Below are 26,016 nucleotides of genomic sequence, written 5' to 3' on the forward strand. Positions count from 1 at the left end.
GAGGATAAATTATGAAAGATCAAATGTCTTCAAATGTTTCATTTTGGTGTCATCAAATGTGTCAGACAAAAAAACTCTCCACTGCTTTCGGAGGCTATACGAATACCCGCATCATCTACATCTACATTCTACGTAATAGGAAAAAGGAAAAATTGTGGGTAATCATATTCTTTGGACTCCGGCGTTCATGAAAGGGATATCGTATCTACAAGTACAGGGACTGGGCAGCAACAATATCGCGGCGGACCTTGCCCAGGGCCTCCTCGAACTTGCTCTCCAGGTCCTCGCTGCCCATCACCTTGGCAGCTTGCGCCATCTGCCGCAAACACTCTTCCAACCGGCGGAAGACACGGATCAAGCTACCTTCATAGACATCGGTCATTTTGCTAGGATAGTTAGTATACGGCTGGAATAATGGGGCGGGTGATGCTTACCAGATATCTGCAAATGACTTGCCCTGAGTCCACTCGTAGATCACCTCCATCAGCTCCCAGTGGAAGCTCTGCACGTACTCATCCTCATTCACGGCCATCTTAGACTCCTGCGACACCTTGGCAATGATGCGGGCCTGTGCTTGGATCTCCTTCAGTGGCTTCGCCAACTCATCCTTGGCCAAAGCAGGTGCTTCCTTGACCTTTTCTTCAAACACGAAACAACTCATGACAGACGCGATTTGCTCGGCAGTCAGGTTATTGAAGAAACCATTGAACAGCAACTCGCTCAGCATCAGTTCGTCACCTGTGCTAATCTCACAAGCAACACGAGCCTTCAACTGCACAACTTCGGCTTCGTTGATGAATCCGAAACGACGGAGCACACGCTTGCGACACTTCAGCTCATCAAGCTGCAAGATTGACATGGCTTCCGTAATCTGCTTCTTAATCGCCTTGATCTTTGCAGTCAGGTCCACCTTCTCGGCGTATTGCTCGTACAGCTCAGTCAACCGAGGTGAATTGTGCAAAGGATTACTCAGGAGGCGAGACTCAAGAACCTCGATTTTCTATCTTATGGTTAGCAGCGTGAATCATGTGTTGGAGCAACAGAATCTCTTCTTACCCGTAGCAGCTTCTTGAAGCTTTCATCCTTGATCTGCATGTTCTCAATCGGATCAAGTAGCGGAACACCGTCTGGGAAACGCCTCTTAACTTCATTAACAGACTTCATAACATCATTTCGAGAGCCGGGCGACGTGATATCCTTAGGAAGCATGATCCGGATGTGAGAGATTTCCGTGATGCAGCTCAGCACAACGGGCACGACCTCACTGCGAGTAGGTTCCCCTTCCTTTGCGGGGTGAACACCCGGCGGAAGATCTTGGAAAGACTTAGTGCCAATGGATGATCCTTCCGTCGTCTTCATCAAGACATCGACAATGTAAGATTGGTGAGGGGTCAATTTCTCAGTGTCATTGCTCGCTTGCTTACGCTTCTTCTGGTTGATCACCACGCCCCAACCGAAATCGAAATCCTTGTACTTAACGTGGATCAATCGTCCAGGGTGAATGAAAGTCAAAGAGTAGTTCGGGTGGGTAATGACATGCTGGACATCGTCGGCAAATGCGTCCAGTTGTTTCCGTAGGTCGTAGTATTCACGGATGGTACCCTCGTCTGAGATGATCATATTGGCGCGCTTCTCCTCAAGACCCTCAAGCTCCTTCTCCAGGCCTGAAACGCTTCCAGTGTTCTGGAACTGCTTGAAGCATCGTTCGAGCATGTATTCGGGCGAAATACCTTCCACACGCATCAGATTGAGAATCATGTTGTAGCCAAGATGGAAGGCCGAATTAAGTCGGTCCTGTTCACCGCGCACGATCTCCTTCGCGACTGCTGGGTCCATCTCCTCTCCGACCATCATGATCACAATACCTCGGTCATCGAGACCTCGACGACCCGCACGACCAGACATCTGGATGAACTCGGACGGGGTTACCCAACGCTGGCTAGTTCCATCGAACTTGCGGACACTGGTAAAGACTACAGTCTTTGCAGGCATGTTGAGACCGATGGAGAAAGTCTCGGTTGCAAACAGGACTTTGATGAGACCCTCCTGGAACAGAATCTCAATGGTTTCCTTAAGAATTGGCAGCAATCCTGAGTGATGGACACCAATACCTTGTTGCAAAAGCGGAAGGATGTTTTGGATCTGTGGCAATTGGCGATCCTCTGGAGACAACATTTCGATAGCACTTTCGAAAACCTTGGACACCATATTCTTCTCGGAATCGTCGTTGAAAGTCAGTTTGCTCATCTGTAAAGCACCTGCTTCACACTCTCGCTTGCTGAAGCTGAAGACAATGACGGGGTTGTAGTTCTTGAGCATGATCATCCTGACAATCTTGAAGATATCCGATGGGCCCTTATTTCCACCCTTGTTGATTTGCTTATCCTTGCCCTTGCCCTTGCGTTTGGCTAAAGCGTCAGCCGGGTCGTCGCCCTTCTTGTCAGCAATTGCACTCATTGCTTTCTGGAAGTTCTCCTCGCGGAAAACTCCCTTTTCATCCACCACGAGATGGATGCCCTCTCCACCAGCGGGGAAGAAGTAATTCTGGAGTGGGGTCGGACGATAGTTGGTGTACACAACGTGGCAGGGCTGGTTATGCATCTTCACAATCCATTCGGCGAATTGCATGGCGTTCGGGATAGTGGCGGACAGGAAAACATAGCGGACCTTATCAGGCAACAGAATAATAGTCTCTTCCCAAACAACACCACGATTCAGGTCTCGCATGTAGTGAATTTCATCAAAGATTACCCACTGAACTTCACGCATAATCTCGGAGCCACGGTACAACATGGAGCGAAGAATCTCTGTGGTCATAACAAGACAGGTAGCAGTGGGGTTGATGGTCACATCACCAGTCATCAGACCAACATCGCCAAACTCAGCAGCAAATTCACGGTACTTTTGATTACTGAGCGCCTTGATCGGACTGGTGTAGATCACTCGCTGGTTTTGTTTCAAACTTTGCGCAATCGCATATTCTGCCACCACGGTCTTTCCGGCACTGGTATGAGCTGACACCAACACACTCTCCTCGCGCTGGATTGAAGAAACTGCGACCTGCTGGAAAGGATCGAGTGTGAAGGAATATGTCTTTGCTGGGTTCGCCGGAGGCTTGTGCTGGGAGATAGGGACGTAAGGGTAGTTTGGTGGGATTGCGACTTGATGGCGCACTTGATGAGACACCACAAGTGCAGAAGTGTCTGTGGCGCCTGAAAGTCCTCCAGAGGCTGCGATTTCGCGCTCTTGCTCAGTTTCGAAAGAATCGGCGACTACTGGCTCGGGTTCCTGATCCAATCGAGGTCGCTTCGTCTCGGGTTGTTCTGGTTCGGATGGAGTTGCGGGGGCTTCGGCATCTGTTGATTCAACTTCCGCAGCGGGTGCATCGGCCATTGCAACATCCTCCTTCTGTTCAGGCTGGATATCTGCAGTTTTCTTCACATCTCCATTCACCTGTCGTTTTTTGTTCTTATCCTTCTTCAAGCGTTTTGGGGCACCCTCTGACGGTTTAACCGCCTGAGGCTGGTCCTCAAAGACGTCAAAGAGCTCATCCATCTCCAGCGGTTGGGATTGGTGAATCAACCACAGGAGGAGAATGAGCGGCGTAGGTAACCGGTCTGGACTTTTTCTGGTTGAGAAATTTAAAAGTTCTATCCACATGGGGCAAGCGGTGGGGGGAGATCCCGAGCAAAAGACGCTAAACCTGATCGAAGCAATTCGAAACCACGTGATTTAAGATCATCCCATTCCGCACCTCGCGATGTTCACTTCGGCTTCGTCCGTGTCCTTCCGATCGTCCACTCTCTCCTCTTCGTTACTCAAGGTTGGTACCTCCCACTGGGAACAAAACATTGCTCTCGCTAAAATTTTGATTTCAGATGTACTCCTCCGCTATCCGGGCCAGAATGGCCACCTCCTTCGCTGCCCGTCGTGGCTTCTCCACCACTCGCACCCAGCTTGGCAGCCCCTACCATTACGCCGAGGGTCCTCGCACCAACATCCCCTTCAACCCTCTCACCAAGTACTTCTTCTGGCGCTACTGGGCTTTCATGGGTTAGTGATCCCCAACGGACATATGCGCAGTGCCATGACTAACCCCGGGTACCATCTAGTTACCGGATTCGGTGCTCCCTTCGCCATTGCTGGTGAGTTATACCCCCTCTCTACGATTCCACGCCTTGAGAATACTCTGACATCTCTTCCTAATAGTCTGGCAAACCTACAAGACCAAATAGATTGCCCTTCACACTGTACTTTTCTTGCGATAACAGTCTGGGCGACCAGGTGGTCGAAAACTTGGATCGGGTTTGAAGCAGAGGCGGATATCATGTATAAAGCTAGAGATTATTATCGAAAATTGGTTCCGCCTATCACCGACCCCATTGTAGTTGTGTAGACGTTGAAATGCGTAGCTTAAGAGGACGTTGAAATATGGATGAAGTCATTGGCTGAGCCGCTGTGGAAAACCAAAAAATCTCTGGGTCGGCGCGATTCATATATCAGTCTTTACGAACACAACCACTCCCAAGCAACCAGACAGTTACTGTCAACAGGGAAGCAAGGCTGGTCTCTGGAATTTAATTTTCCTCCTTATCCTTTGAATTCCACACCTTTACTTCTTTGATCGCTTCATGGCGGGGTAAAAAAAGAAGCATAAAAAAAGTTACCTATTCCTGGAAGATGCGCAATTTGAGAAACGTCCGTCTCGCTGAGACGCAAATTGAGAGCGAGCTGCCTCTCACTGCTACGGCATGGGATACTGCTTCAGACTCGGTGGTGTGCACCTTTGGTCCGGCCGAGAACAATGCAATCATTGAGGTTAGACGGAAACGCCCTGAGATCACTTCAACAGATCCCCTGTCTCCCGAAGCATTTGAATGCATTGCTTCCTGGGATGCTCCGTGCCCTCTACCAGACCTGGCATGTGATCGTGTACTCTCCCTGCATTATTTTGCGGACAATTTGACGACCTGTCTGGTGCTAGAAGGAGGTGATATTGTCGTTGTTCGCGAAGAACCCCTTCCCGGTGAAGACAAGATTGAAATTGTCGGTTCGGTCGATGTGGGAATCACAGCTGCAGCATGGTCACCCGATGAGGAAATGTTGGCTCTCACCACCAGAGCCCAGACGTTCTTGTATATGACCAGAGACTTCGAGAATGTGGCCGACATTACGTTCGCCCATAGTGACTTGCAATCATCACAGCATGTGTCAGTTGGATGGGGTAAGAAAGAAACACAGTTTCAAGGAAAGAGAGCCAAGGCCCTCCGAGACCCGACTGTACCGGAAAAGATCGACCAAGGAATCTTGAGTAGCCATGATGATACTAGCACTACGATCAGCTGGCGAGGAGATGGGGCTTATGTTGCTGTAAACAGTGTCGAAGCAGATACTCGCCGTGTGATCAGGGTGTACTCGAGAGAGGGTACTTTGGACAGTGTGAGCGAACCCGTTGACGGGTTGGAAGGCGCTGTGAGCTGGCGGCCGTCTGGCAGCTTGATTGCTGGAATTCAGCGACTCGACGATCGGATCGATGTGGTATTCTTCGAAAGGAACGGACTCCGCCACGGCGAGTTCTCTCTCCGTCTATCCGAAGAGGAGATGAAATCATGGGCTTCTCGTATTCATCTTGCCTGGAACGTGGATTCTACTGTACTTGCTGTCAAGTTTCAGGATCGTGTACAGTTCTGGACAACAGGCAACTACCATTGGTATCTGAAGCAAGAGCTTCCTATCACGGTTGATACAAGTTCTTCGCTTCCATACTCCTTTGAGTGGCATCAAGAGAAGGCATTGCGATTTGTTGCTGGCTCCTCAGGTATGATTTACTTGCATGAAGAGCGAAGCAAGAATGAAAGCTGATTTGAACAGGATCGATACTGGACGCGGATTATGTATTCGATATCAACCATGGTTCCACGTCTATTCCAGATGATGTTGGCGCGGTCGCTGTCATCGACGGCAGTAAGTCTTCTAATAGAGCCTAGCTGTAAACATTACTGATAAAATCATTAGAAACTCTCAAACTGACCCCGTTGCGAATGGCTGGTGTGCCGCCTCCCATGGCGCACAACGAGTTGACTTTAGACTCCAACGCTATTGACGTTGCATTCAGCAAATCCGGAGCCCGCATTGCTGTGCTTATGAGCAACACGCTGTCCATTTACCTATGGTCTCTGAAGAGCCGACCTGTTCCTGTTCCTATCCTCGAGTCAAGTTATCCATTATCAGATGCCCCAACCAGTCGGCCCCGGCAGGTTGCATTCTTGAATGAGAACGAGGTATATGTGCTCAAGGACAACGGACCAAACTCGAGCCATATTGAGAGGACGATCCTGGATACTCGAACCACCGAATTTGTATACCAGGCTGCAGATGAAGAGCAACTGGCATCGATTTTCGCCGGAATTGGACACCAAGCTCTGTGGTTCTCACATGCCCGCCAACCAGCTCGTCCTGTCAGCTACTCAAGCATTGAAGAGTCGCCATCAGGAAATCTAGATATTGCTCCATGGGGCGAGAGCCCCAATGTTGACAGCCACTGGGCTCGTGTTGTCTCTATCTCCGAGGACGAGGTAAGATCATATTCACTTTGTATTTGGAGCTTCCTATTGACTTTGGTAGCGCATTTTGATTGCAATGACAAGAACTGGAGCCTTGTATGCTAACAAGCGAGTTCTTGCGAGGAACTGCACGTCTTTCCTCGTCACCCCATCTCATCTTTTGTTCACCACATCGGCGCATCTTCTGAAGTTTGTTCATCTGAACCGTGTGAATGGTAAGATCGATTTCTTGGGCGTTTGTGTCTTCATAAGCTAACATGGGGACTGCAGAAATGGAAGTTCCCGAGGATACACCAGAAACCGATGAACGGTGCAGAAGCATTGAACGTGGTTCTCGGTTGGTTTCAGTGATACCGTCGATTTTCGCGGTCGTACTTCAAGCTCCCCGAGGAAATATTGAGACGATCTTCCCTCGCGCTCTAGTATTGGCTGGAATCCGTACCTTCATCGACCAGAAGAAATATCGATCTGCATTCCTTGCCTGTCGCAGCCAGATGGTGGATCTCAACATTCTCCATGATTATGCTCCTGAGCAATTCATGGAAAACATCACTCTGTTTATTGATCAAGTCAAGAAGATTGATTACATTGATGATTTCATATCGCGCCTGTCGTAAGTCGATATCCAGTCTTGAAATAAATCTTGAAAGAAACACTCCACTAACGCTCACATAGGGAGGACGATGTGTCACAGACATTGTATAAAGACACACTGAAAATATCCCAGAACGTATCGGCAGCTGTTGCTCAGCCGGATGGTCCAGCAGTTTCCTCGGTGCCCAAAACTGGCAAAAAGGAGAGCAAAATCAACAAGATCTGTGATGCATTCCTGGCGGCTCTTCAAAGCCGCGTTGATACCAATTTGCAGAATCTGATCACAGCCCATGTTTGCAAGTCGCCTCCTGACATGGAGGCAGGACTGGGACTTGCTGCTGGACTAAGAAGTAAGTACTAGGCTCTTTCATCTTTTTTGATACCTGGATAACAACTAACCCTATCGCAGTACAACATCCCGAACAGGCCGAGGATGCTATTGCGCACATGTGTTTCTTGACCGATGCTCACCGGCTTTACTCTCACGCGTTGGGTGTATACGATCTTGAGCTTACATTGTTGGTTGCTCAACAAGCTCAGATGGTAAGACTTTCATGTGATTGTGTTATGACTTATCACTAACGAATTCTCAGGATCCTCGCGAGTACTTACCATTCCTGCGTAAGCTACAACAGCTCCCAGAGACTCGGCGTAAGTTTGAGATCGACAATCACCTTTCTCGCTTTGAAAAAGCTCTGGGACATTTGTATGCTCTCAATGCTCACGATGAGATCGGCGCATATGTCGTCAAGCATGTCTTGTATAAGGAAGCCCTTGAGCTATACAAGTACCAAACAGAGCAACAACGGCAAATCACTGAGCTCTATGCCGATTATCTACAGGATCAGTCGAAATACAAGGACGCAGCAATTGGTAAGTGGCTTGGTTGTAACACAGCAAGACAAAACGACAGCCAGCTAATTTTTAACCCCAGCGTACGAGTCTCTTGAGCTTTATGAGAGTGCTTACAAGTGCTTCAATCTGGCACACAAATGGCGCGAGTCATTGTACTGTGCCATGATGGCATCTCTATCCGAGGAAGATCTGGCTGCCCACATTGACGGTCTGGTCACAACCCTGGTTGACGAAAACAAAGATTACGTCTCGGCAGCGACCATCTACGCCGACCATTTGCATGACATCGTCACAGCCGCACGACTTCTCTGCCGCGGATCGAAGTTCGCCGATGCAGCGCGTCTCCTTACACTCCATGGCAAACAAAGCCAGGTTGCTGAAATCGTTGACTCCGGCCTTGCTGAAGCAATGGGCAACATGACGGACCTGCTTGCCGACTGCAGATCTCAGCTCAATGCCCAGGTCCCTCGGGTTAAGGAACTCCGTCAGCTTCGCGCTGCCGACCCGCTTGCTTTCTATGGCGGTGATCCTACCGGCGGAGACGCGGGCGTCGATATCCCAGACAATGTCTCCCTAGCCCCGACAGATGCATCTACGCTTGCTGGTCGCTCCATGTTTACTCGTTACACGGGTAACACTGGGAAAACAGGCAAGACTGGAATGACACGTCATACTTCGAAGACTCGCCGACGTGAGGAACGCAAGCGTGCTCGTGGTAAGAAGGGCACCGTTTACGAAGAGGAATATCTTGTCAACAGTATCCGACGACTCATTGAACGGGTTAACTCGAGTGTGGCGGAGACTGAGACCCTTGTCGATGCTCTGCTACGTCGCGGCATGCGTGAGCGTGCAGCTGCTGTCGAGAAAGCATTGCAGGAAGTTTTGACTATGTGTGCAGATTGCCGGGACGAGGTATTTGAAGTTCCTCCCCCCAATGCAAAGAATGAGGACCAGGAAGATGAAGAGAATGATATCGAGCCTACCGTCCCTCCTACTTACGGGGGCGGAGGTGCCGGCGTCTTGAGAGAAAGTATAGCTATTGTTGAGGGTGGTGGTGCCGCTCGTGTTAAGGAGATCCCTATCGTCAAGGAGATGAAGAAGTCTTCTTTGCTGGCTTGAAGCAGTCTATGAATATACTGCCTGCGCCAATTAGCATCTAGATTATGAAATGAAAAAAGAAAAGTTGCTTCAGTTCCAATAATTCAACTTGCAGGTATGTAACTTGAGGAAGTGACTTGGAATTTATAGCCCTCGATATATTGAGCTTCAGCCGTGAGCGGGGAAGCTCCACTACACAATGTCCGACCAATATATATATTAAACAGCACGGGGCTTCTTAGGATACTGCTATGAAGTGAGAACAAAAAGGGATATTTGACTTCAAGCACATAGCATCTTTGCGGCCAAGTCCCTATTCCATGTTTCTCCTACTTTGATCCACAGGTTACACTTGTATAACTTTTAGCAGCGTTCTACGGGTAACTCAGTGGTCTTCATAACGGCAATGAAATACCCTCCGCGGTAGCATATTCTTGATGGGAGCCTAGGCGTGAAAGTTGCCTTCGTACAGTCGTTGGAGATATTGAGTCTTATCATTGACTGTGGACATCCTGTCGCGACATATTAAGCGTGGTACACTTTGGTTCTATGGCCATTCTTCTAATATTACTTTTGCATTTTTCTTGAGGGATAAGAATATAAAAAGTGCTCAGTCTGTACGCTTGAAGAACTTAGTAAGTGAAGTATATCTCTTTGAATTAAGATAGTTGATCTCGAGCTTCCAAATTATATGTATATAGGCCCTCAGGACGAACACCCAAAGAGTTAACTGCAAGTCTATGTTGCACAAATGAACTATGGTCATCCACATAGTGAGAAGCGCAAGTGATGCGACTCCAAAGTGCGGGGAATATCCTGAAGCAATCAGGATGTATCCTATATACTACGTCTACCCAGATAAAGTAGTACAATAGACACAGATTTCTCACTGGATGACACAAAACTGACACATGCATGTTGTGCTCCCCTGAATGGCTAGTTGTCAAGTCAACTGAACGTTGTGTACAAAGTGTCCAGGATGGGGATATAAAAAATGGCCATATCCCACATCTGAATACCAGGACTGCAGCCAAGAAAGGATCCCAAAAAAGCCCTAAGCAAGGCCGTTCCTTTTCAAGAACCGTAAGTGAATCTGTCAGATTATTTATTAAGATTGTTAGCTGATGTCAATCTCTTGATGTCTTGATTTAGACTATGCACCTCTCTGCCTCAACATATATCACTTTCCTCTTGGGCCTGGGCACGCTAGCAACAGCCCAAGTGACAGCCAGGTCTATCAAATGCGTTTGCGACGGTATCGCCGAGAATTCCCAGACTGCCTGTGCTCAAACTGGTGGAAGCTTCAATAATACCGGTTGTGGATTTGCAGGTTGCTGTGTTTATGCCAATAACGAACAAACTAGGTTTATTGAAAATTGTAGGACGCTGGGATATGGCTTTAGGCGCTGTGATGATTGTCGTTCTTGTTGAGAGGACAACAGGATTCGCCTGATGGGGAGTGTAGTAAGACAGACGTTGGACTTTTAAAGTTGGAAGCGAACATTCTGATTTGCAAGGTTGCATGTATTGTGTCGTGCTGCGTCATGTCATGTGCAAGATATATTATTATAAGGAATGGAACCAGATGTATTGCTTCAGTATAAACCGGAATATTGCTGCCATGGTATTATTATGTTCTAGATTATCAGAGAGAAAAAGAAGATACAGCGAAGGAATATCTGCATCAAGCTTGCATGGCCAAGTTGAGATGTCCGCACAAAAACGGTGGGGTATCTTTCAGGCTGACAGACCTTCCAAGATTGGCCAAATTGGGAATACCGTATTCAAACTTTCTAAAGAGTGCTGAGGATCTCACCAGTCTCACTGACAAGGTGGTCCTCAACCTTGACGGGGCCCTCTCCGACGCCAGTCAAGATGACACGGCTCACACCATCCTTCAGAACTTCGACGGCGCGGGAGTCAACCTGATCCAGAGAAACACCAGCAGTGACATTGGCCAGTCTCTCGTAGAATACGCCGTTCCAACCCTCAGTGTTGGGGCCCAAAATAGCCTTGACAGTGCCAGCCACAACCTCAGAGTCCTTATCTTCATAGTAGATGACAGCATTTGGGCCAGCATCGAAAGTGTAAGCACAAACCGTACGGCCAACAACGCGGTTGATATCGTGCACAAGGCGGACGGCAGCACGAGAGACGTCATTCATGTAAAAGATAGGGGGCCACGAGTCGAGGCAAGTGGCGTGGAAAGTGTTCGAGTCACGCATGGTGATCTCGGCGAAGTCGTGGAAGTTGCGGTTTTGAATAGCGGTCTCAATGGCAGCCATACGCCCGGGAACAACGTTCTGGGCACGCTCAGCGAAGAGAGCGGAGGTAGCCACAGTGGTCTGCATTCCCTCGGTGCTAGGCACATCCTTCTTCTCGGCGCTGACGACCAGAACAAGAGCACGCATCTCAGGCCAGTGGGATGCAGGAGCAACTTCCTCAGCCAGGCTGTCGCTTCCATCAGCAAGCTCACCCGTACGCCATGCCACATATCCGCCCATCAGGGAGCGGCAGGCGGATCCGGAGCCTTGGCGCGCAATACGGCTCAGCTCTTTGGGGGACTGGGGTAGTTCGTAAAGGTCAGCGACGGCGCGGACCAACGCTGCGAAGCCAGCCGCAGAGCTGGCCAGACCGGCAGCAGTGGGGAAGTTGTTCTCGGAGACGATCCGGAGAGGGTGGGTGGAGAGCTTGGGGAGCGAGGAGTCGGCATCCTCAAGGGCCTTGCGGAGGGCACGAAGGTTGGAGATACAAGCGAGTGTCCGCTTGGAAGACTGGATGTCTTGGGGACTGCCGTTCAGGTTCAGGGTATCGGCAGGTGGGTATTCGGCAGAGCAGGAGGCAGTGGTCAATGTACGGAGAGAGCGCTGCGAGAGTGTGACTGAGAGGGAGGAGTTTGTCGGGAGGTTGAGAGTGGTATCACGCTTGCCCCAGTATCTAGAATATTTCTGTTAGAATAGAACTATGAGGGGTAATCAGAGAGCGGCATACTTGATGACGGCAATGTTCACCGGAGCAGTGGTGGTGGCCCGGTAAACAGACTGGTTTGATGTAGACGCCATTTTTGCTTCGGATGAATAGAAGAAAGAATAATAAATTTCTACAGAACTATAAGAGACCCGAGGGGGGATTTCCTACTTAGGGGGATTGTTGATTAGCCTGGGCGGTGAGGGGGCAAAATAATTTCTACGGCGTAGTTCTAGTTCCGCGTCGATGCGATCGCCATCCTCCAGTCATTGACCTCCAATTATTCAACAATGGGAGCTGCAGCTAGTACACCATCTGCGCCCTCGGTGGAGCCGCCAGCAGCAACTTGTCCTGTAGACCACAAAACTCGTGAGGTCTGGCTGCAACAAAATGGGAAATCACCTCATCCTACCTCCGATGTCCCTGGCGAACAGGGACAACCACGTGCCAAAGCTCAACGACCCCTATCAACAGACCGAGAAGTGAGCAATATCCCTCGAGCTGGTGATTTCAGCTCAGCAAGTGCTTGCCCCGAGGCAAACAAGGCCTCTTCATCCCCATACGCTGCGTCGCATGGTAGCCCGTCCAATGCCGAATCCGAGACTGGCCGCGATGAAGCCACTGGAAATTGGATCTATCCTTCAGAGAAACAATTTTTCGAGGCCTTGATGCGCAAGGGTAACACTCCTGGATCTACTGCTTCCGCCTCAGAGCTCGCAACTTCCGTAGCTTCCATTATCCCCATTCATAACGCCGTCAATGAACGCGCATGGGATCAAATTCTCGAATGGGAGAAAAAGGGCCCCTCGGCTGACCCCGGGAGCAAGAAATGTGGAGGACCAAAATTATATTCGTTCCGAGGACTTGGAGTCGACCCGCAGTACCTGAGTCCGCGTGCACGAATCAATGGATGGCTTGGCTACCAGCATCCATTTGATCGGCATGACTGGGTTGTTGAGCGTTGTGGTGGTGAAAAGATTGAATATGTTATCGATTTCTACCAGGGCAAGCCGTCAGGAGGCAACGAAACCCCATCGGGTTTGGCTGCCAATGCCAATGCCACCCCCGGGAAGCTCAGTTTCTTCCTCGATGTTCGGCCCAAATTGAACACTTATGAAGGCTGGAGGCTGAGGTTCAATCGCTTCACAGGTCTATGAAGGCATCATTGATGATCGTCTTCTGGCGGAATATGCTTTCGCACTGCACATACAAAGGCGACAACGGAGCACGGGCAGGATTTGGGACCCAATTGGGTGTATTTTGCATGTACAACACATATAATTCTGTACGATATCAAGCTACAGGATTAAGAGAAAGCGATGAATTAATGTTCTCTATTCCATACAAATCGAATCGAAGGTTGGCAAGGAAAGCGTAAACCAGAAGCAAGGGAATGGAATGAAGCAAAAGGTGAGATGCTTGACTAACGGAAGTGCAATCATGCAAGAGGGATATCGTGCGCATACATGACAACATTAAAGACGAAGACCGTGATGATAGCCAATAAACAAGAACGAGGAAAAAGAAGAGAAATGTTTATCCAAGGACAATTGCAAGCACAATAATAGCAAGGATAACGGCAAGGATTACGAACAGACAGCAGGCTCTGTTGCGCGCATTCTTCTGATATCTGCTGGCACTGCGCAACTCGACGTTGGCGCCTCGTGTGTCCTGGGTGACGTTTTGGACATTTTCGCTGATGATATCCAATTGCCCTCCTTGTTCTGTAACAATGTGCGCAACATCCCGGAAGAGCTCGTTTAGCTCTCCCACGCTTTGTTCAATGTTCCGGATCTCTGCCTCACGTTCGATGATCAGGGACTCCTGGAAGTCAACCTCGCCCTGGTTGGCCATACGGTGTTGCTCCTCCAATAACTGTTCTTGTAATTGGACATCGTTCTCGCCGGACGGATGCTCGCCTTCTTCAAATGCTGTACGCGCAGCGACTGCAGAAGCCCGCTGTTTCTCGAGAGCACGACGCTGGATAGTTTGGAATTCATCCAAGGTGGCCTTGAATTCGGACGATAGCTTCTGCTGAGTCCATTTCTGGGAGGGCTATAATTTGTGATGTTAATAAGAAATGCTCAGCAGTGAATGGAACTAGATGGATCATACATTAACGTCCTCCCATGTCTGGATCTGCTTAATCCCTTCTCCTACATCTCTAAACCCCGTACGAGTCTCTTCAAGCAGATTATGAACTCGTTCGCGCACACGCTCTGTATCGCGTTTGGTTCCGAGAAGAGCAATTTGGTTGGATAAGCGAGAGATGTTTGATGTCAATGTAAATAACTGATCTGAGAGCTGCTCGGCCAGATGGTCGAAGTCCGGATCATCACGGTACTGCGGGTCTTCATCCCTGCGCATGGTGGTAGGCTGAGCCTCCAGCGAGTTTAGCCTGTCAAAAGACATTCTATGTGTAATTGAAAAGCAATAAATGAGTGGTTAAAGTGAAGGCAAAAGAAACCTGGATTCTAAATGAGTTATCTGCAGGTCCCTGCTGCCTTCGATAAGCCGCCTTGGTGTGCAGACCGCCCTCACATGACGTACCATGCAACCACTAGGCTATATATGGACTAGCCCATGTGGCACAATACCCCATGCGCCACATATCACATGATTAGATGTGGCTAGTGTGTTTTGATGCCTCAAAATATTCCTAGGCGAACCTCGCCGTTGATTGTTTCTATCCGACCAGCTCAACACAACCAGCTGTCAGCCGCGACCATTCGTCAACACCTTCCCTGGTCCGCCAATTCCGTTCTTCAGCTCCCGGAGCTCTCCATATGACGGTCGTTCTGATCATGCTCTAATCTTCAACCATTTCCTTCTCTTCCACGAGCGCATCCCACTCCCAAGCTTACACCATGGCCGTCGTACAAACTCGGCCCTACAGGCGAATCCTGACTTCGGCCTTGCACCGAAGGTTTGTTCATGCGTCTGCACTGTCACTGCTGGTCTCTTATATCATCGCAATTGCGATCGGAGATAAATCGTCCTGTGAGTACATCGCAACCTAATTGGGTCGAAGCTCGAAGGCTCAGTTTCGAGTCCTGGAAGCACAAAGAACTGATCAAAGTACCCTATGCAGTTTTCTGGTTATGGTTTCCCTTTGGTAGCTGCGGTGTTCGAACCGCGCTACTATTCATATCCTCGCTCACCATTTTTGTCCTTCGCGTCAGTCAAATGCACATCGGCTCGAGAACAGCTAGCTCCTCGTTTGGCACCTTGAGATCCCTCACTCTGTTACAAATCGCGCAAACCTTTGGCTGGTACATCTTCTCGGCATGGTGGTTCACTGTGGTTTATGTATGGTCGTCTTCAAGTGATTCCAACCTCGAGCTTGTGAAACGGGGCAGGTACGTTGAGTATTCTTCTTAAATAACTAAGATTTGGACTAATGAGATATAGGCCACACGAGCGACCGACCCTGAACGAAAGGCCGATTTACCTCCATTCCTTCCATGCGCTCCTAGCATGCGTGCAAGCAGTGTTTCACCTTTACTACGACTACGACCGCATTGCAGTGCCCATCGCGGAGAAAAGCTCCAAAACAAATGACGAACGTACTCACCCAGTACCGCCAACATCCAAGTATCTACAGGGTGCTCTGCTGCCAGAATTGGCGGCCGGGGCTCTCAGAAGCGTCACTGTTGCTGGAGCATCCCTCGTGATTTACCCGATATTTTTCAGAAGCTTTGCGTGGAGCTGGTCTTTGTACTTTGCTAAGCTCTCCTGGAGCTTCCCGAGATCTGCAGCCGAGCCTCAGAGCTTCATTCCCTCGATTTTCCCCTACTTCTTCTTCAAAACTTTGGTCCCCGGAGTGATGCTTGTGCTCTCCTGGCAAACGGCCAATCTCTTCTATACTGTGTTCATCGGCAAGGAGCCTCTGAAGCGGGGCCAGCCACTCACAACAGAAGCCAAGGATCCAAATGGCAGTCTTCTTAGCGGCCTCAAGGCGAAGAAGGAAATTGTGAAGACTTTCGCGCTCTGGGAACTCAGTCTCATCAGCCAGCGCGTTCCCGACCGCCGGAAGGCAATTTTCAATGAAATTGATCGCGAGGGTGGTTCGGCTTGGTCCCAGGTTCTCACTTGCACTACCGATGTAATCAAGGCCATTAACACTCGCATCGAGGAAAGCAAAAATCCCGCACCTGTTACCAAGCCTTTGCCACAAGCCGAGAAATCCGAGCCTGTTCTTCAAACCCTCCCGCGACTCTCAGAACCGATTAAAGATGACAACATCTTTACTTCTGCCCCGAAGGCTACTTCAAGCCAGGACAAATTTGGCGATGCGTTTAGCTCGGCGGCTAAATCCTTCGGTCAGTCAGAAGACTGGACTCCAACTGCGCGAGCCCGAGTCCGTGATGTATTTGACCGGGCCTCATCAGCAATGCTTAGCCCTGAGCAGAAACAGAAATATCTCGGCTCTCCCCAGAAGTTCAAGCTACTTACCGGCGGCCCCTTTACAACTCATAAGCCCGAGGACATGAACCCTGTTCTGGCACAGATTCTTCGTTCGCCTATTGGTCAACCTCTCCGTCAAACATACGCCCAACGCCTCTCTGCTATTGTTCTTGGCACACCAGAGTCCTCTCTATCCTTGATTGTGGATGCAGTGGAGTCGTTGACTCGACTTCTCATTGCAAGCTTGGCCGAGGATCCGTATGGCAAAGTCCAGGCCGATGTGCCCTCAGCCGTGCGACTTCTGACCCAAACCACCCTCACCCTGGATGCATTTGCTCACCAGGGTGGATTAGATGCCCACTGGACCGATATCAACTTCCCTCCATCGAGCGATCCCCAGGCGCAAGCAGTTGCCCGTCTCGTTCCGGATGTTGAAATTGTGCTTGCTGCACTCCGCGGTGCTCTCAAAGATCTACTGACAGCCTTCAGGCCTTACTTGCGGGATATCGGTATCGCAGGCAAGGATCTGAGGCTAGCAAAGGAGGCAGCTGGCATCGATGGGGAGGAGGTGTTATGATCTATGATGGTCTTTTTTCCCTGCAATTTTTTTAATGCTCACTATATCTCATGATTTCTCTTCACAAAACTTCATGTATTGCTATCTCTCGTCCTGTTCTTAGTCCTATCGGGATCGATATCAGTGGACAAATGCATGGTTAGGCGTTCTGTTAAGATGGGCGTGGTGGGTGCTAGCTGAAATACAGTATCAGCTTTAGTAAATGAATACCTTATTTCCATCAACAAGATCATTTTGAATTCCAATTATTCTGTTAAGACTTGGATAGGTCCGATTTGCTCTTAGAAGTATAGGTCACATGACGGCGCTTTCTCAATCAACACCAACCTCATCGAGTCCATCCAGTTGTTCAGCACAACCTCCAAGCAGCAACGGAGAATTTGAAACACCCTCAGTAGACTAGAGCAACCATTTTGATTTGAAGTCATGTCATTGACAAACGTCTATCATGTGCGTCGGGTCGCCGATACCTCTGCAAAAGCATGTTTGATTTGCTACAAACCATCAACCAGTGTGATGATCACACCGGATAACAAGGTATGCAATCTCTTCTCCAACCCAGAGTATACTGTATAAGATTGTTCCTTCGCTTTATTTCCCATTTTTATGCATGTTAAGTGGCTAATTCACTCAGGACTTCTTCTACGTGTGCCCCGCACATTTGCAAGACAAGCATTTCTGCTCTCCAATTGTCGACACAGAGGGCCAAGCAAAACGGCTCAAGGAAGAGGAAATGGCCAAGGAGATTGAAAAGGTGAAAAAAGAATATGAAGAAAAACAACGACGAAAGAAAGAGCGTGAGAAGGCGTCTAGCAAGGACAATAAAGAGGAAAAAGATAAGGGCAAAGACGAGACCAAAAACAAAGATGCATCTGAGTCAAACGCGAATGATGAAAAAGACAGAGATGATAAGGTTCGTGTCTTTTTGCAGCGAAATGAATCAAGTAAAATGTCTCGTATGAACGTGTTGACTGATTCTCCTTGACAGATCGCTTCTATCCAGAAAGGTTCTGGGACGGAGACAAAGTCAGATGATTCACCTCGAATTTTCTCTTTGCACAAGTACGTGATAAACATCATTTTCATAATAGTGGCTCCTAACAGCGAAACAGGAATTTCTATCAGATGCGCATCGACCGGCTGCGCAATATTGAAATGGCGAAACGCAACCAGGAAAGATTAAGGCAGCCTTCACTGTTTCCCTCTGTGCCGTCGGGAAATCCTTAAAGTTCTCTTCAATCATATTCTTTGGGCGTCAATATAGGTAGTTTGAGATAAGTACGCCATATTGGTTCACCCATCGTCCTCCGTCGATCTGGCAGGCACACAGAAGCTCCTGGTAAAGAGAAGACGCTGCGAAATAACGAATGCATGTCTAACAACTGATGTCCATCGCTTCACGCGGACTGTTTAATGCTCTTATCAATAACTGATTATCAAACCATCTATTTTACTCTCTGTTTAACCGGGCTGCGGAGAACATCGGATGCAACCATGTGGAAATATTGAGTCCTACAAGCTTCATATCCTCACATCTCTACATCTTTATTTCTTAGCGGACTTGCCGCGCAATTCCCAGCGAATCATACAATCCACAGCCGGTGAAAGAAGGTTCAAGCCATCGACGTGGTATTGGCTCCCGGCACGGCACGGGGCGCACCTGACTCGGGCACAAACAGCCTTAGAATCCATATGAACGGAGTATAATGGACTCCATTTATCTTTCGAACAAACGAATTTCTGATCCTGCAGGATGCCAACTGCAGTAGCAAAGCCCCCAAGCCGGTGATTTCCAAGTAACCTGGTTATTCTTAGTACATATTTGTCTGAGAGGCGTCCAATGAGATCCCGTATTACAAACGAATCCTCAGCTACTCTCGCCCGGGCGATTACATACATCCCCAGACCGAAGATTACTAAAATAGCTCAGTGCCACGATGCTCTTCCTGTATTGCATGACCGTTGTGCTGCTAGGTGGGGATATAATAAGCACTAGTTGGCTAAAGCGAACCCTGTTTAAGACCTGAGGCGAAGCCAGCAAACTTATCGGATGAACCTGCTGCAGCCCTATTAGGCTTGCTTGGTTTGTTCCTGTGCCCTTTGATGGAACTAGTGACAAGCCTTGTGCGGCCGGGCAAAAGTTTTAGCAAATTAACTCATTTTAACACTAGTTTATAGTATTTGAATATTATGTAGGAGTATAGTAAACGATTTGTGGTTCTTGGCATGCTACTGATCTGAGAACAACACGTAAGAACGACGAGACGAGACAGTACATATCTCTTTACCAAACAGATATATGTTCGGCGAATCATTTTATTGACCTAAGAGCGCCGATTTGATGAAAGATGCTAGCCTGTAGATGTTGTTGCTTCAATTTCGGGGGTGTATGGGCGGCAGAGCAGATAGGCATGGACTCACTGTTAGGGGCAGGTTGAAAGAATGGAAGAAAAGAATCGTATTTTTTTCGGGAAATTCCAGGCCGCGTGTGGGGACTCGGCTCCCTCCGGCTTCTTTCGGAGCCATAGAGATGTCTTAGATGTCTTCAGCTGCTCGGGGTAGTGTTACAGAAGTTGTATGCGTCTAGGTCCTGTATTGATTGTGTAGGCCAATGCAAGCTTTCCATTGCAGCTTCGCGAAGAGCTGGAAAGTGTTGGAGATGCAAAAAGGACCAGTATGAGCAGTGCCTCCAATCTATGGAAAGGGCTTGCCCACTTCTTCGTAAGTTCGTTGCTGTTGGCTATTTAAAGCATGGAACTTTGAGCGTGACTGTTTAAATATGGCCATTACCAACTTTGATACTTCGGCCTATATCCATCTTCACTTTACCTTGGTAAAAATCACCAAAGATTATAGGGTGGATGTCTCTGAGATCCAAGAGAAATTTGACAAATTGAAGAACCTGGACTTGATGCACCGTCTTCTATCCTTTGGTGGATCGTCTTTGGCATGTCCTCTATTTGGAGAAAACTGCTATTCGGGACATTGTTTCTCTTGAACGTGAATCACTGCTAGCCCCTTATGTGTCTTTCCCCATTTTGCCGGTGGGCATTGTTGATGAGGGTTGGGCTGTAGCTGTTGCATCCACTTCTGTCAAGCTTCCTCCTGGATAATGGCTTTCTCACGTTGCAGCTTTTATTCTAAGCTCGCACGTCGCCTGGTAAAGCCCTTCTCTCGTCCCTTAGTTAATAGATTCAGAGGGAATAGGAATGAGAAATTAGTGGTCAACGGCAAGGTCCATACGTAGGTGGCTTACAAGGGTTGATTGTAGTCCCTCTGTACTCATCTGCTCGATTTTGATGTCCTGTTATCGTATGGAGCCAAAGAAGATAAATATGGGGATAGCATGGCCGGCACAGTGCTGGAAACGCCGGCTCCGATACGTGACGACCTGTGTCCTCCCTCACATTGCGGTCTTGCTATGTACGCGGGTATTAGGCAAGTGGGTATAAAAGTTGTTCAGTGGTGGGTGCTATGTTGTACTCTTGTAAGATGGATCTCTATAGTTGTTACTTTTCTCAACGTAGCTACTAAGTAATAAGCTCTACAGAGTACGTGTAATGCGACTTAGTTACCCGGCTGTTTACATTATTTAATAAGACATGAAGTCAATATAATTAGCCTAAAACATAAGTAGACAATTACATGCCCACAACACTTTTAAGACTAATATAGACAAGTCAAGATTCAACTACAGTTAACAATACAGCTGCCTGGAAGTGACACGATCTAGAATTTCTGGAGAATCGTAATTTCTTTCTAATTACTCCGTACTCTAATCAAGATTATTGATTGAATGCTGCCTTGCAAGTCGAGATAATGAATTACGCAGCACTAAAGCACGCGGCTGACGGAAATAGCACTATAGGTTTTGGATGCATTTATGACTCCTATATATAGTACTAATCTGAAATGATGAGCGTATGTTGTAGGTAGACATGAATATACCCCCTGTGTACTCCGTACTCCGTACTCAAGTGAGTATAGTACATGATATACATGTGTTGTTCAAACTTCGTTGGTGTAAATCCCGTCGTGGTATCTTTATTTAGCTACAAGTACTTGGTAGCCTATATTTGGTAGCTCACTAGTTGACAACAAATGTCGCCACGAAGCACAAGGCCTGTTCAACGCGGAGTATTCTATATACGCGCAGATATTATACAGCGAACGAAATGAGACTAGAGAGTACTATTTTTGAATGGTAAAATCCTTAGAACAAGGGTTATAGGATAATCCCATATATAAATGATTGTTTAAGGACTCTCCTAATTGGACTGCATCGTAAGTTACTATGTTCTGTACCTATCGCCCATACCAAGATACCAAGCCTAATCCCAGACACATTCGAAACAAACTTAAATGCCAGCGATCGACACAAGGCGATCACAACCGCATCCATTGATAAACTATGTAACAATGATGGATGGAAAGGACGTGGTACCTGTACATTTGTTAAGTTCCCCAAGCCAGACCAGATGGGAACTCCACCGGGGGAAGCTCCCCCTGCAAGGCAGTGCACTGCCCACCCCCACAAGGAAAGGGTTGCCAATCACAATATGAATGTGGCAAGTATGTATACAGCGTCTTAGCTTGTAGTCGAAGGGGCAGAAGTAATAAGGGCTTGTACACTAAGAAAATCTACAACTACTCCGTAATATAAATCATATTAGAGATGTGTGTATAGTATAAAAAGCTCTAATTAGAGAACAATACTCCGTAGGTTGTACAAGAGTTCTTCTGCAAAGATACAAGATAACCCCAGTAACAAACACATACCAAACCGATACCGGTAATAACAATACAAATACTCAACCAATCGGGAAGCCCAGGAAACAGACCCGCTTTGCACAGCCTCCTTCTGCTTCAAACCTTGGAAGTCGACAGAAGGGGGGGAAATTGAATCGGTCAATCCCAGCGTCATTGGCGTTACGCTGACCCTTGAAACATCCTGACAGCGCTTCGGTGAGTGGGGCCACTTTTATGTTGTAAGAAGAAACTTTGTGAGAGAAAGAGACAGAAGATGACAAGTGGAGTATGAGTTTGCGTGGATCTACCCTTTTGTGGGCTTTGGGAGAAACTCAGGGTTGTCCTTGGCGCGCGATTAACTACCGGAGTACGTTGCCTGGTGTCTGTTTAGCTGCATATGGCTCGATTTGATGGGATTTCACTCGGCAATTAAACCAAACCCCCCCCCCCCCCCNNNCCCCCCCCCCCCCCAAAAAAAACAAGGGTTAATCTAGCTAAGGCCACGAGTCGATTTATGCATGTTGATATGTGGTGCAGCCCTAGGGTAGGGTAAGCCGGGCTCGACTTCAATTACCATGTACGATTTGAAATAAGGTCTTGGCTTTGTCTCATATCGCCGACGCTGTATTACTCTCTATATTTGAGTTTGTGCACAGTGCATGTGTTGCTCTGTGGGACATGGCTCCTGGGTATCGACCAACGGGGGTATTGTGGACAAATCATAAGATGAATGGCTGGGTAGCTTTCGGAAGACATCAGGATGGCTTGGGTGTTTTACAATGGATTGATATCATAGGGGCTGTACAGATCAGCAGGGGCATGTCGGCCGACGTGCTGCCTAATGTGTGTCTTGCTTTTGTAGATCATGGGATGGAGCACGGAGTAATCTCCTGTCAGCTTTAGCGGCTTGTTTGGGAAGGCCGGAGGCTGTGTTTGTGAGCCTCACTATGCCATTGTCGATGCCTGTACGGAGTACGAAGTAAAACGACGTAAGGCAGTCATGTTCTTATGGCCGGCGACAATGTTCACTCTCCGCATGGGGCACGTGGTCCTCCCCAAAGAGTGGGTGCCTCAGTGATGATGACCCAGCTTTGCAGTCGTTCTCAAGCCCGAGCTAAGATGTACCGCATGTCGCTCACGACAAGCCCGGTGAGCCCCCTTGGTTGGTTGATATGATTATCCCGGAACCAAATTGAAAAAAACCAAGCCATAAACAAATATAAGTTGGAGCTTAAGCTTTCATGACTCGTAAAACTATGTATGCATGTATGGTATTCATCACTCATCTCAAAGATTGCCACGCCCAGCTTCATTAGCTGCCGGGACCCGCATTCCCGGAGGAAGGCGGATGGCAGGGTTAGCTCTTGGTCCCTGAGCCATGTTGACCTGGTATGCGATATCGACGCGGGCTTTGGTGAGACCGATGGCTGGCACGACCCAACCACCACAGCTGCATCGAAGACCTTGCCATGCAAATTTGCCGACATTGGATCCACAGATAGGATTGGGGCAAGTGAGGCGTCCAGAGAGAGGGGCATCGTCGGGGTGCGCACCGTATGTTGTATCCGCACTAGCATCAGCTCCATCCTCAGATGGGAAAAGACTTGGGCGCATCCAGGTCAGGGGGTGGAGGAAAACATGACCGCAATCGGCGGTTGCGGAGGACTTGGCGGTATTTTTCTTTTCTTCCTCATGCGGGATGATGAATGGAGTCGTTGCCAACTTAGTTCTGCGATGGGTTTAGGTTTAGTAAATCTGGAAGTTTCTTCCCCCCCTCGGGAGTATGGGTCTGGGGGTTTCATTGTGGTACTAACCTGCATTTCCGACATTTAATCTCGACTGTTCGACCGGTGGCGTCTTTGGATTGAACGGGTTGTTCATCTTCAAACCGCACCGACTTCAGCTCTGGGGCACGGCCACACGCCACACTGCCTTCAACATCGCGGCGATAAAGCCAGCGCTTGTACGAGGGGTGATCAGTGACATCATCTGGGCAGCCCATCTCATGGTACAAGTTTAGCTGTTCCATAAAGCCCTCATTTGGCTCACACAGGGGCCTGCTTTGGCGAACCAGCTCAAGGGCAGATTGCGGTGTGAGCGCCCCCGGCTGCCGGTGGAGCAGGTAGGCGATGCAAATGGCCGCGGAGCGGGACTTTCCCATCGCACTGAATCATTACATTAGCCAATGTACGTCTTTCGATGATAAGCGAGTCCAGGCACGGCTTTTAAATTTCCAGAAAAAGGTTCCAATATGCATCAACAGGATTTGCGCGATTCTTCAGCCACGTGTAGATCGCACTTGATGGACATGAAATGACGTAGGAGGCACGAAGCCACTCCAGAATATGCAGTCCACAAGAGGAAATAGCAACGACTGAAGAGCCGGGAGAGACTTTCCGCAAGGGAGACTGGGTAATTTGTACTTTGACTTACCAGTGCACGAGTACACCTCCTCCACTGTTTAGGCCGGACTGAATGAACTTGATAGCGGCGGGGAAATGCTCCAATAAATTTTCATCATCGACATCGTCAACTCCTATAGAAAGATGCTGGTAAGATTTGAAAGCCTCCAGTTCCTCAGCTGGGTTGAGACGCAGTACTGAGAGAACATGCGAGATGTCTGCGCGTGCCAATGCTGCTTTGTTTTTGGCGCTTATTATGCTACAAATGGCGGGTTAGCAACGAATAAAAACTGCCAAATCAGGAACTGGCAGTGCCAATCTCTAGCCTCAGCTCCATTTTAGCGACACTCGGGCAAGTTTTGCCTGTTAGTGAGGTGAGACTAACCCTCCGACATAGATATTGTGGCCTTTTATTTGATTCATGGCCATTTTGAGATATGGTGGCTGCAACTCGGCAGCAGTGAGATGTTTCGTTGATGGCGACAGAGAATATACAGAATTCAGAAGCTCAGTCCCAGTCTCAGTTTGATAACTTGACTCTTTTTTCTCTTAGATCTTGAAGGCGGAGGTTGAGCCTCGGCGCTGCCAAACTCAAAAAGTCTGATAGGGTAAGGGTATGACAAAGCAGGTGACTTAGGTGCCTCAGGCAATATATACTCTTAGAATTCAGACTTGGGCACGGAGTACGGAGTATATTTGCGGTTTTTGGAAATTGAATCTCTAATTGATTTGAACTCCATTCATCAACCCTCAAATATCCACATCAATAATTACAGCTGTAAGAGAGTGTGGATTTGTACACAACGTGGCACTTTGGCGGGCGGTCACCCACCGTATGTTGTATGAGGATCTCCCCACTCTGGGGTTGGTGCCTGCTACATAAGTACCTATTGTATCAACTAGTTAGTTATCGTTTCGCGTCTACTCTGTATATTGTAGAGTCTTTGTTATAAATTGAGTGGTAAAAAAGCAATTTAATTAGCCCCTTCCCCAAGGCGGGACGAAGCATTTACGACCAAAACTGACCACGCACTCCATAATTTCTACATAATTGTGAACGTTATGTGCAGTTCTAATAGTAGAAGTACTGAGTGTCTACAACATACGTTGTAGTCTTATATGTACTCCGTACTCCTTGCACAGATATACTGGGCCTGTGAATCATAGTGAAGTCTAGCAAAGAGTTTCTCGCAACGTGGAGCGCGATTTACATCCAACAAAGGCCAAACAGCCAACCTCGTTAGCCGACGATCTGATTTGCTATCCGAACTGCAAGGGGGTGCTCACGGGGCAACAAAAAAAAAGGAAGCTAGATTTAGGCTTAGTTAGGCTTACCGCGGGGAACTTGGACCTAGGCTGATCAAGAATGGAGCAATGTACGGGGCGGGAGGCCATATACGGCCTCAGTACTCCGTACGGAGTACGCGGTACGGAGCATGGAGTATAAAGGAGGCTAGCTTGTCCCGCATCACATTGACTAGAGACGTGACACGCGCTTCTAGGCTGCAGCCTTCTAAGGCTTAAGGCTGGCTGCGCCTCAGGAGGTACAATGGAAGCACGCACCCGACCTCTTCCAGGGCTTGAGTTTCTGCTGACGGCCTAGGCAGAGACTGGGTTTTATCAGCCGAGATGAACCGAACTACTGGGTACAAAATCCGTAATCCCCTCTTTGCTGACGCCTCTTGTAACCGAGCGTCTTTGCTGCCTGTCGCACTGGTAATCATTACCCGAAGCAAAGTGCGAAAACACACGCTTCGGCGGAGTTAATAGTGTAGCTTACCTAGTCCGCCATCACCCACTGCAA

The 26,016-nt window shown here is 48.4% G+C and overlaps 10 protein-coding genes across 10 annotated transcripts; 6 read left to right on the forward strand and 4 right to left on the reverse strand.

Annotated features, from left to right (window-relative positions):
* Window positions 1–205: 205 nt before the first annotated feature.
* Window positions 206–3,852, reverse strand: PEX2_057610 (ATP-dependent RNA helicase MTR4; the record flags this gene model as incomplete). Its single annotated transcript, XM_016743035.1, has 4 exons — window positions 206–386; window positions 435–1,000; window positions 1,057–3,628; window positions 3,755–3,852. The coding sequence occupies 4 exons, from the start codon at window positions 3,850–3,852 to the stop codon at window positions 206–208; spliced, it is 3,417 nt and encodes a 1,138-aa protein (XP_016595757.1).
* PEX2_057620 (cytochrome c oxidase VIIc family protein) lies at window positions 3,761–4,235 on the forward strand (the record flags this gene model as incomplete). The annotated part of the gene is made up of 4 exons (XM_016743036.1): window positions 3,761–3,823; window positions 3,879–4,053; window positions 4,113–4,145; window positions 4,210–4,235. 4 exons carry the CDS (start codon window positions 3,761–3,763, stop codon window positions 4,233–4,235), a joined length of 297 nt encoding a protein of 98 aa, XP_016595758.1.
* Window positions 4,236–4,680: 445 nt separating this feature from the next.
* Window positions 4,681–9,131, forward strand: PEX2_057630 (Elongator subunit IKI3; the record flags this gene model as incomplete). The annotated part of the gene is made up of 9 exons (XM_016743037.1): window positions 4,681–5,818; window positions 5,872–5,964; window positions 6,016–6,575; window positions 6,625–6,778; window positions 6,834–7,176; window positions 7,239–7,507; window positions 7,567–7,700; window positions 7,751–8,030; window positions 8,092–9,131. The coding sequence occupies 9 exons, from the start codon at window positions 4,681–4,683 to the stop codon at window positions 9,129–9,131; spliced, it is 4,011 nt and encodes a 1,336-aa protein (XP_016595759.1).
* Window positions 9,132–10,265: 1,134 nt separating this feature from the next.
* Window positions 10,266–10,541, forward strand: PEX2_057640 (uncharacterized protein; the record flags this gene model as incomplete). The annotated part of the gene is made up of 1 exon (XM_016743038.1): window positions 10,266–10,541. The coding sequence occupies one exon, from the start codon at window positions 10,266–10,268 to the stop codon at window positions 10,539–10,541; it is 276 nt and encodes a 91-aa protein (XP_016595760.1).
* Window positions 10,542–10,903: 362 nt separating this feature from the next.
* On the reverse strand, window positions 10,904–12,172 carry mvd1 (diphosphomevalonate decarboxylase MVD1; the record flags this gene model as incomplete). Its single annotated transcript, XM_016743039.1, has 2 exons — window positions 10,904–12,047; window positions 12,102–12,172. The coding sequence occupies 2 exons, from the start codon at window positions 12,170–12,172 to the stop codon at window positions 10,904–10,906; spliced, it is 1,215 nt and encodes a 404-aa protein (XP_016595761.1).
* Window positions 12,173–12,367: 195 nt separating this feature from the next.
* PEX2_057660 (cytochrome c1 heme lyase CYT2) lies at window positions 12,368–13,234 on the forward strand (the record flags this gene model as incomplete). Its single annotated transcript, XM_016743040.1, has 1 exon — window positions 12,368–13,234. One exon carries the CDS (start codon window positions 12,368–12,370, stop codon window positions 13,232–13,234), a length of 867 nt encoding a protein of 288 aa, XP_016595762.1.
* Window positions 13,235–13,613: 379 nt separating this feature from the next.
* Window positions 13,614–14,489, reverse strand: PEX2_057670 (SNAP receptor PEP12; the record flags this gene model as incomplete). The annotated part of the gene is made up of 2 exons (XM_016743041.1): window positions 13,614–14,132; window positions 14,193–14,489. The coding sequence occupies 2 exons, from the start codon at window positions 14,487–14,489 to the stop codon at window positions 13,614–13,616; spliced, it is 816 nt and encodes a 271-aa protein (XP_016595763.1).
* A 774-nt stretch (window positions 14,490–15,263) lies between these two features.
* PEX2_057680 (nucleoporin NDC1) lies at window positions 15,264–17,061 on the forward strand (the record flags this gene model as incomplete). The annotated part of the gene is made up of 2 exons (XM_016743042.1): window positions 15,264–15,436; window positions 15,489–17,061. The coding sequence occupies 2 exons, from the start codon at window positions 15,264–15,266 to the stop codon at window positions 17,059–17,061; spliced, it is 1,746 nt and encodes a 581-aa protein (XP_016595764.1).
* A 426-nt stretch (window positions 17,062–17,487) lies between these two features.
* On the forward strand, window positions 17,488–18,288 carry PEX2_057690 (AAA-ATPase Vps4-associated 1 family protein; the record flags this gene model as incomplete). The annotated part of the gene is made up of 4 exons (XM_016743043.1): window positions 17,488–17,598; window positions 17,696–17,974; window positions 18,050–18,123; window positions 18,174–18,288. The coding sequence occupies 4 exons, from the start codon at window positions 17,488–17,490 to the stop codon at window positions 18,286–18,288; spliced, it is 579 nt and encodes a 192-aa protein (XP_016595765.1).
* A 4,809-nt stretch (window positions 18,289–23,097) lies between these two features.
* On the reverse strand, window positions 23,098–24,641 carry dspC (dual specificity phosphatase YVH1; the record flags this gene model as incomplete). Its single annotated transcript, XM_016743044.1, has 4 exons — window positions 23,098–23,539; window positions 23,625–23,975; window positions 24,244–24,471; window positions 24,598–24,641. 4 exons carry the CDS (start codon window positions 24,639–24,641, stop codon window positions 23,098–23,100), a joined length of 1,065 nt encoding a protein of 354 aa, XP_016595766.1.
* Window positions 24,642–26,016: the final 1,375 nt, after the last annotated feature.

Source organism: Penicillium expansum (assembly GCF_000769745.1).
Source record: "Penicillium expansum strain MD-8 chromosome Unknown contig190, whole genome shotgun sequence".
Lineage (NCBI taxonomy): Eukaryota > Fungi > Ascomycota > Eurotiomycetes > Eurotiales > Aspergillaceae > Penicillium > Penicillium expansum.